This window comes from Calidris pugnax, unplaced genomic scaffold, assembly GCF_001431845.1.
Source record: "Calidris pugnax isolate Ruff unplaced genomic scaffold, ASM143184v1 scaffold13, whole genome shotgun sequence".
NCBI classification, from domain to species: domain Eukaryota; kingdom Metazoa; phylum Chordata; class Aves; order Charadriiformes; family Scolopacidae; genus Calidris; species Calidris pugnax.
The window spans coordinates 12,448,052-12,458,462 of record NW_015090810.1 but is presented as its reverse complement, the minus strand read 5'-3'; the positions used below and the strand labels follow the sequence as shown (position 1 = coordinate 12,458,462).

The following is a 10,411-nucleotide window of genomic DNA, read 5'->3' as shown; positions in this document are numbered from 1 at the left end:
TTTACTAGACAGACAGGATTAAGGGACAGTGGTATCTCGAGAGATCATAATGTCTAATGAGAAAACATAGCTCTCCAGAAGTTAGGATAAGGAAGAAGGCAGCTGTTACAGAGTCTAGCTATGTACATTTAAACTCCATCCTAAAATACTCCCCATCATACTATTATGAACAGGGCTGAGAAAATTCTGCTGTTGGCAACAATAAATAATTTAAGAGAACTTGAACGATTATTTTTTAAGTAATTTCTTACATATTTTCTCTGGCACAAAAACCTGTAGGAGCAACAGAAGTTCTGTTTGAGGTTATTTCTCCTGGTGAACAAACACAAAGTTGGGATACCCTTTATCCACTGTAGTCACTGTATTCTTAGTTCTGATATTTGACAATATAATGAATCTCTACACAAAAAACAGTTACACAACGAAAATTAAGTCAGCATATAAGGATTACTTCTGCTAAACAATGAAGTGTAGGGACATATTTTCTCTTTCATTTATAATACGTATCACAGATTTACCACCCAGTGTCAACAGAAGGACAAACTGAGCCTCCTGTCTGTGGTATCTCCCTGTCCGATGTTGTGAAGGAATTCCCACACAGCACTATGTGTTCACTCATCACAAAAGCTTTCAACAGAGCTTGGGGCACTGAAAGGATTTTACTAATAACTCTGTGCTTCACTTTTACCCTAGTATTACCTGAACTCTGGCAGCTCTCAGCACTGAAATGTCTGCTGGCATTTGCTATCACTCTGTCTACTCTTGCATTTAAGCAAAGATAAACAGGTTTAGGCTTAGAATTACAATAAATATAACAACATTTAATTTGTTAGGGTAATGATTTGGGGAAGGGAAAACTAAACTATATACAAAATGTCAGCCATCCATTCCTGCTAAAAATGGATTTCTCATGCATGTGTACATATATATACCTGTATGCCCTTGTGTGTATGTTCACATATATTGTGTGTATATTCACATATAGAGAAATAAAAGCATTTCAAAGAAGTAGTTTCAATTAATTGAAATAAATCAGATGTAATGAGAATGTTACATAATAACTACTAATTGAACTTATGCTTCTGTTAAGTCACTATAACCATACTCTGCACAAAAGTCTTTTAATACAGCTGATCTCACAAAATAATTTATATTCTTTTTTTTCAGATTCCCACAGTAAAAATAATACTTCATTATTACAACGGAAGTAGTATCAGTCAGTAACATTAGTTTAAAAACTTAACTTTAATATTTCTTGAGTTTTGGAGCATTTGTCAATATGACCTGAATTTCTGTTGATGCAAAAAAGTTTATTTTTTTAAATGCAGAATTCATAATAGTACTCATAATTCACTTCTCCGTGTCTTGCTAGGACGTTGTTTATATTATCTGTTGGACATGATCTGCAGAGACCCAGCAAGTTAGGCACCTTTATTTTGCTGATTAATAACCGAGGGATTCACAAAATACTTTGTATTAAATAGGAAGAAATGGGATATGTTAGATATATTCAGTATGTGAAGTGTATTTTCATTATTACACTAAAATAGTATAACATACAGCTAGTGGTTTTTGGATTTTATTGTTAAAGACTAATAAGAAAAAAGATCATTAATATGTTGGATAAGACCATAAACATTACTGTTTTGAGAATGGATTTAAAACACGCATTCAAATTATATTTCTAGGATTTTGATTACATTATCAGAATCATGATTAGTTTTGAAATGCATTTAAACTGAAGAATAATTATTGTGTTAGCCAAGGGTTTGCACTGATTATTGTCACTGATTTTTAAAGTAAATGTAATAGTAGGTCATGACCAAAATCAAAATCCTACAATTCAGGCTAAATACTATTGATGTTTTTCATAAGCACTCTATAGAGGAATGGATTTTACTGAAGTAAGTAAAACAAGCAGGACTAGACTCTTCGTTGAAACAGCAATATATTTATTTTACTATGGAACACTTCAACTTTGCTTATACTTGGTTATATAAGCAGCTGATCAAAAGCTTTGCCTATAATCTGCCCAGCCACCTAGTCTGTGTCTAAACTGCACTCACGATGGATATCAATATTCTCAGGACTTTATAACCTGCTAATGTGATCTAATTAGCAGGTGGCCAGGAATCATAAAGTCCTGTTTTGGGGGTTCTGACTGATAAAGTCAAATAAAAGAATCTTTTCCATTTAGAAAATTGGTATTTTACCATGAATCTGTTATTTACCACCATGATTAAAAATGCATGTGACTCATCTCATCAAACACGATCCTGGAACAACTGCTCAGGATAGTGTGTGGTTCCAAATCAGAAGCTATGCTTTGCCTTGAAGACATTCCTTGGCCTTTCAACAATAAATAAAAACAGGTGAATCGATTGTTTTTCTTTGGTAATGCATAAGTGTTTAATGGACCTCAGCTGACCCGTGAAAATTACGAAGTCTATTAATGACACTGATTTTTGGGTTCTTGTTAACACTAGAAAGTTATTCTGCATTGAAGCAGACTATTAATTATAACAGCTATTTTTAAACAACATTACCTGTGACCCTGCCTGTTCTAGAAATGAATGTCACATTACAAGGACATGAAACCACTTTGAGCTACTTCTGAATAACTCCATCAGTAAACAAGCCCTTTTAGCCTGTCTTCTACTTTGACAGATTGTCCAAGATACAAATTTGGTCAATAAAAACAAAATGTTCTTTTCAAAAGTTAAAAAAGTCACGGCCGACAAACACAATGTAACTTCGAAAAAACTCCCTGGTTTCCTGTCTCTGTCTCTCTCCTCCTCCCACCCAAAATAAACAGATCCAGCTTGCAAGATATTGACCAGTAATGAGAGACACTGCACATCCATCACGCCCACTGCCTCAGCGGGAGATAAGAGCACACTGCTTTTTGCAAGACCGTGCTCAAACTATGGATATAAAACTCAAAAATCTAGATGAAAGCAACAAAGTGCATGATAAGTATTTATCATTCCTAGTACAGGTCCCGGTTTCTACCCTGCCAAAAGTATGCTGAAGAAACACTAAAACAGTAGTTCCCCAAAACATCCAGGTGAAGCTTGTTCCCTGGAAGGGAAACAGTCAAACAGACAGTGTTTTGACAGGAATACCTTATCATGATGTTACACAACAGCTTATTAGAAAGTTTGGAAGTTGTTGGAAGAAATACTGTGTTATTGCTCCCACAGGAACCAGAGCCGTTTTCCTGCCATTGCCTGCTTCACTACCATATGTTTTTTACACTTATTAACTCTCATGGTGCCCCTCGACATTAAATTTACACCAACCCTGAATGCTACCCAATCAATTAATTTACATAAACCTACTCTTAATGTAATGGGAGGCTTCTTTAAGTGATCTCACATAATATTTCTTGTTGCATTCTACAATACCGCTATCATACATTTTCCACCTCTAACATAAAGTATATCATGATATCCACACTCTATATGTATATCAAAATGTCCACTGTTTCCAATGAAAAGTAGATTGCACCTCCTGTAACTCAGATACAAAATTAAGTAAAAGGGGAAAGAACATGGAAAAAAAAAAGTACCATATTTGTAATTAGTGTACAATAAGAATTTACTGCCCATTATCCATTTAATTTAACTGTTTATATAACAGTCCTAACTGTATAGCTTAGCGTGAAGGCCACACAAGAAGAAGAGGGAGAAAGGTAGTATAATAGAGACCTTCTTTAAATTCAGAAGAAGATTAGTTAGCATACACACATATTTAGCTTTGTAAAATAAGCGTGGTCAAAATTACTGAACTTGAATACATGAAGTGAGATATTCAGATTCTGCAGGTTCAGTGGCTTAAGAAACTTCCAAGAATATGTCAAAGGAAAACCTTGTCATTGGACCTATTTGGCTTAGTAGAGAGCCAGAACTAAAATGTCATTGACTTATTCAAGTCAGATGAACTGAGATAAATGGGACAACAGAAAGCGATTACGGTAAGCAGAATTTCAAAATAAGACTGAGGAAACGTAAAGAAACAGTCAACTAGGGACTCTGAGCCCACCTTCCTGTCTGTTTTCGTGAGTGAGATGATCAAGTTGTAAACAAAAAGCCTTAGATTTAAAAGTAATTTTAAAATATCTACCATTAAGACAATTGTTTTCATAACTATTTCTGCATTTTAATAGAAAAAGGTTGCTGCTGACTCAGGTTTTAATTCATGTATAGCCCTGCAATATTTTGCAACCAGAAACATTGCAGTCATGCCAACGCACAAAGGGGAAGGAGAAAATGCAACCAATTAAAAAAAACGAACCTGAAGCCCATTCATTCCGTAACCAGCAAAGTGAAACGCCAAAGCAAACAAACAGCGTCAATGGTGAAAATACATGAGAATATTAAATATTAATTTGACTTATATTTTAGTCATCTGAGGTATCATAAGCAACACAGATAAGTCTTTTTTTTAAGAATATATGACTTTAATTGACTTTGTCCCTTTAATGGTAAATTTACAATGAAAATGACATGTCCACCATAATTTTGAAGTACAACATAGCTACCACCAATTTGCTGCAAATGCCTTTGCATTATATTTTTTTTGTGACAGAGGAGTAAATTTGACAAAAATAAATTCTTATACATGTCCACTCTCGTGAGAGTAACAGCAAAATTAAATATTTCCAATTAAATAAATTAAGATAAAAATCATATAAAACCATATAAACATTCCTCCTGGATTTCCTCAAGCAAGATTTTCCTCAGCGCACTGTCTAATACACCAACCTTCATAAAAAAAAAAAGTGAAGAAACCAGGTCTATTTCTTGAGAATGAGGCAAAAGGATGCATTTAACATTGGCCTGATGTTTTACCTCTTGTCAATTATGGTAATAACTTTTCCTAAGCTCCAATATCGATGTCAGTCCACACCGAGAACTCTGAGGCCATTTGCATTGGGAAGAGCACACACGGTTAATAAATGCACAGCAGCTGTGCAACTTCTGGTGCATTTGCTGATCCTCTGAGGCCCCTCTCCCAAAGGCTGTCAAAGATGCTAGTGGCAACTCCTCTGATACTCGCCACGGACAGGTCAAGTGGAGATGGTTTTATTTAATTGGGAAGAGGAAGAGATTCCTCTGCCATCTCTTTGTGCTCCCACAACATGTACTCAAGCATTAGTGGACAAATACAGCAAATAAATATCAGATTAAAGCACCCAAAATACGCTCGGTAATGCAAAGAAAGGATATATTTTAGGGTATGGTTAGAGAATATAGTCAAAGCCTCCATTGTTGCTTCTAGAAATGTCAGGACAATTCAGAAATGTCAGTTCCTTTACCGGTTTCCAGATTGTAATTGAAGGATCATGTAGCTCTCTCTTTCTTTCTCTCTCTTTCTCTCTCTCTAAATAGGTCTATAAAGATCAGCTGGAAAGTGCAGACAGAATTGTTCACTGGGTAGCTTTACTTAGAGCTACAGGGTATATATGTGCTTTGTTTTGTCTTATTGATCAATCTAGCTTACAATTTTAGCACACACAAACAAAAGTCAGGAAAAAGAAAAATTTGATGAAAAACACGAACAACACAAAACAAATAAGGTTCCAATCGTGCAAATTTTGCTTCACTGGATAAAGCACTTCTTGACACAGTAATGTCCAGAATCCCCCTCCCCCAGAAAAATACAGGACTGAGACTGAAGCCATTCTTTTTTTTTTTGTTCATTTTTTTCTTTTTTTTTTTTTCTTTTTTTTTTTCTTTTTGTTTTTCCTTAAGGCTATACAACACAAAGAAATAAACCATGGAAAGAACATCTCATTGGGCTGAACACTTCGATCTTCTGGCTCTGGAGCAAGCCTTTAACAAACCAATTGTGTGGTCTGAGTTACTTGTCTTATTGGGACAACAACAAGAGAAAGAAAAAAAAGGAAAAAAATGAAAGAGAGTTAAAAAAAAAAAGAAAGTCAATGATCCCAACAATAAAATCCGAAATTGACTTTACAATCACAGGTACAAATTGCTCAGGTCGATAATTTCATTTCTCCTAAAGATCACTGTCGTCTAAAACTAATTAGAGGCGCAGGTTCCCGAGGAATTGTCAATATTCAAAGCAAATGTTGGAGTTTAGAAGGTTATCATTCTTCTACCGAGACAGTCTGACGGGGTGACTGGAAATACTGTCATGTGCAGCCAAGTTCAGGGTGTCATTAACGATTGAATCCTTGCTCCGGCTCACGGATCTGTCTCCTATTTGGCCTTTTATAGTGGAAAGACTAAGAAGCCGGAAAAGGTTGAATATTTCCACCCTCCCATGAGGTTACCCCTTTCCAGTTTGAGATGCACTTTGTCTTCTCTTTCCATGTGGAGCAAGACCCCATTGCTGGCTGCTTCTCTGGTGACGTCCTGATCCCCTGCAAAAGCTGAAATCACTGGGTATCCGTTTTGCATTAAACTTACCTAAAAAGTGCAAAGAGAGAGAATCTGAGTTTTCTCAATATTCTCAATGGCTTTTTTTTTTTTTTTGCCCTGTGCACATCACCAAACTTTTGTGCAGGTTAGAAACAGGGTTGAATTTAGCTAAGGCAGCACATGATTTCTGTCATGCACACAGACCCCTTTAACTAGAATAACCTACATTCTTCAAGTATTCAAGTATTCTTCAAGAATAACTCATTCTTCACTTGCTGGTTTTGCAAATGCACCTTAGTGTCTAGAAATGAGCATTAAAAAAAATAAAAAAAGAAAAAGGAAAGACATCATCTTCTTTAGATCACAACCCACCTGGATGGTTTGTCTGTTATAGACCTTGACCACGTGGAAACTGAAACTATATATCCCTTTCCTTGGTGCTACAAATATACTGGAAGCAAGATCAAAATGGTTGCCAATATTAACTAATACCTGGAAAGTAAACAAACAAACAAAACAAAAAAAAGAAAAGGAGAGAAAGAGAGAAATCAGACTCCACCTTAGAAAGGCACCAGTGAAAATATGACATGAGCTCCATGACCGATATTAAACCCTACTGGAAATGGCATTTGCAGCACAATTAAAAGTGCACTGCAGGGGGAAAGGAGCTAGAGTTACAGAGGTATTTAAAAAGCATCACAGTTCATAAAACGATTTAGCTATGCAAAAGTGATCTCCAAAGCCTGTTAGATGAAGTGCAAATGTCCACACTGCGCTGTCAATCCAGCAAAGTTGGCAGAAGCCGGCCAGGGAGGGGGGACAAGGGGAGGGGTCGGAGGGAAGGAAAGGAGGAAGGGGAAAGAAGTGAGGAAAAAAACCCCAAAACTCATCAATTCGTAATGCAAATGTATGCTTTTTAGCCACCATTACTGAAAACAGAACTGGCCTCGAGTTTAATAGGGTATGGAACTAAAATCCTTCTGCAGGGAGGGGCGGAGGAGAAGAGAGGATGCTCAGCAGCAGCAACATCTGCCCGCTCACGCCTCTGTCCCTCTGGAGAGCCGGCTGCCTGACCCGCACCCTCCTCAGGCGGCTGGGGTGGGTCTGCTCCTCCTCCCCGACAGCAACCTTAATTTGTCATATATTTCAAGGTCTTTTGAAACAAAGGAAAAAGAGAAAGAGCCGAGCCCTCCGGCAGATGTGCAAAGCTTCCTCCCTCGGAAGCGGAGCCGCATCATGCCCCCGCAGGGGCAGGCGGTGCGGAGCCCGCCGATTTAACGGGAATCCAGGCTCCAGGGACGAGGAGACCGGTTTGGTTCCAAAGGCACGGGGGAAGAGGGGAGGAAAACCCGCGTGTCCGCGGCGATCCCGTGCCGCCAGTGAGGGAGCCCGAGCCGGCAGCTCAGCCGAGCCCTCCCCGGGGCGCCCCGGCCGCGCTCAGCCCCGCTGGCTGCAACCTCTCTTTTAATGAAGAAAAATACAACGGAGGAGGAAACAAAACCAAAAACAAAGCAAAAAAAAATCCTCCCAAATAGCTAAACCCTATTGTTTCCAAGAAAGCAAAAAAAAAAAACAAACCAAAACAACAAACCGTTCCTGTGGGAGCAGTGAGGAAGGAATACCTTTAAATACCTTTAAACTCCTGAGAACTGGGCATTACGGGGTAAAACGTCTAAAATACGCTATTGATGAAGCAAGCTCTTTTTTTTTTTTTTTTCCCTCTACTGCTTGGACTTCATAAGACTTCGTATGCGAGGAATAGCTGTGCAAACTCACTAGGAGGGACAGGTAGACAGACGAATGACAGGCGGACAGACAGATGTTAAGAAAAAAAAAAAAGACAAAAAGCAAAACCAGAGAAAACAGTTTGCGTGTGCTAATTTTGGCTGACTCTGCAACACTACTTCAGGAGTCAGAGGCGGTAGAAAAAAAGTAAATTTTATCGCAAAAATCAAGCGGAAGGACGGAGTATGGGCTCCGGGAGGCAAGCGGTGAGGCGGGGAAGGGGCAGGAGGACGAGGCCGGGCTGGGCGCTGCCCTGCACCGCTCCCTTATAACCCGCTAGGGACATCGCTCGCTTCGCTTGACAACGTGGGAAACACCTTCTTCTTCCTCAGCCCTCCCTCCTCCTGCGAGACGCTGTAAGATCGCCAAACGCGCTCGGAACAGGCGACTCCCCATCGGTAAATCTCTGTTCTCCTCTCGCCCTGAAAATGAGCATTTCCGACCAAGCATCGAAGGGGGGGAGATGCGCTCCCTTCCCCCCTGGGTGGTCCCTGACTGCCCGGGGTAATCCTGGGCTGCGAGGAGCCCCCGCAAGCGTCCGAGGCACAAACTCACACTGTAAATGCCCCTCCCTATTAGCGATGGGGCCGGACAAGAGTCAGCCTCCCCCACTTACCCCACCACCACCCCAGGAAAGCCCCGCAGCCACCTCATAGAACTTCCCAAACACTTTTTGGGGACTTGAGCTGTGAGATGGCTTTTGAGCGGGTGGGTCAGGATTAAAAGAGGGAAAGGAGAGCTAGAAGGAAAATAAGCGTGTCGTCGCGGGGGGGTAGAGGCGGGGGTGGCCGCGCAGGGGGGCGAAGGGATGGCCGGCGCGGGGGTGGGGGGGCAGCAGCGAAGGCAAAGCTGACCTGGTCGAAGTAGATGGTCATGGTGCGGTTGCTCATCTCGGAGGGCTCGTGGTTGGTGCTGCGAGTGGCCGAGAAGGCCACCTTGGCGCTGCCCGAGCGCACCGAGATGCCCAGGGAGGAGGGGGGGATGCTGGGCACCTTCGGCATCTCCTGCTTTGTAGCTGGGGACACCTTTGCGGGTGGCAGGGTGGCTGCCTCCTCCTCCTCCTCCTTCTCCTCCTCCTCCTCCGCGCGGGGCGAAGGAGCCTCCTCAGAGGGCGGGTGGCGCGTAGTAGCCTGGCAAGGGCAAAGGCGGCGGTGAAGCAGAAAAACGGGCAGGCGGGAGCCCGGCACCCCGCCGCCCGGCGGCACCCCGCCGGCGCAGAGTCCCCCCGCTCCGCCCCGGGCGTCCCGGCCGGCACAACAGGTCCGGAACAGACCTCGCTGCCCGGCGGCTCCTCGCCTCTTCTCTTCCTCCCCTCGCCGGGCAGCGGGGGGTCCCGCAGTCCCAGACGTGGTTTGGGGCGGGGGAAGGGGGCAGCGCGGCAGCTTTCGTCCCTGAACCCACGCTGTGTGCGCCTTGGACAGTCCCTTTCCCGCCCCGCAGCCGACGGGAGCTCCAAAACCCGGCTATTGCCCACTTTTTACTACATCTGCGAGCCGGGTTTACGTCGGTCTAATAACGCCCCAGCCACTCCGAAAGGAGATTTTATTACTATTGTTGTTGCTAATGTCCATCCTCCCCCTTCTCCCCTCCTCCCCGCCCTCGCAGGACTGCCTCGCTATCCCCGGGGTTCGCGGGGCTCCAGGGCACCCCGCACCCCGCACCCCGCGCCGCCGCCGAGCCGCTGCCCCGCCCGGTCCCCGGGAGATGCCGCCACCGCCCTCCTCCCCGCCCGGGGGCTTCCGCGCTCGGGCACCGGCTTATATTTCCCAATGCTTTGTCCCCCGGGCCAGGCTACCTCCGCTGTCACCGATCCCGGCGGCTCCCTAAACTCTCGGGAAGGAAGCGGGCGGCTCGGACACCCCCCGGCTCCCACCCCGTCATGCACACACATCACAGGAGGCAAAACCTCACCCAGCGTCTCCCTGGGAAGTTGCATCTCAGTTTTCCCCGCTCACCAGAACAACCTGAGATTGAGATCCCTCTTCTGGGAGGTCCCCTCTACACTTCCCCCGAGGCATTCGTCCCCCTGCCCTAACCCCGTATCTTGTTATTGCTATCGTTTAAAATCGTATTTTGCCAAAGGAACAGCCGGCGGGGAGGGGAACGGCCTTTTTACCTGGGAGGTCCATGGCAGGAGAGGAGGGCTGGTTAGGTAGCTCGTCCGTGAACTTGTATTGCTTAGAGAAAATGAGCCGAGATTGCGCTGGCAGACAGAAAAGGAAACAGGAGTCGCCTCT

The 10,411-nt window shown here is 43.1% G+C and overlaps 1 protein-coding gene across 1 annotated transcript; it reads right to left on the bottom strand.

Annotated features, from left to right (window-relative positions):
- Positions 1–4,450: 4,450 nt before the first annotated feature.
- Positions 4,451–9,175, bottom strand: CBLN2 (cerebellin 2 precursor). Its single transcript, XM_014938443.1, has 3 exons — positions 9,029–9,175; positions 6,762–6,881; positions 4,451–6,437 (listed from the first exon to the last, which is right to left on the bottom strand). The coding sequence occupies exons 1-3, from the start codon at positions 9,173–9,175 to the stop codon at positions 6,240–6,242; spliced, it is 465 nt and encodes a 154-aa protein (XP_014793929.1). The 3' UTR covers positions 4,451–6,239.
- Positions 9,176–10,411: the final 1,236 nt, after the last annotated feature.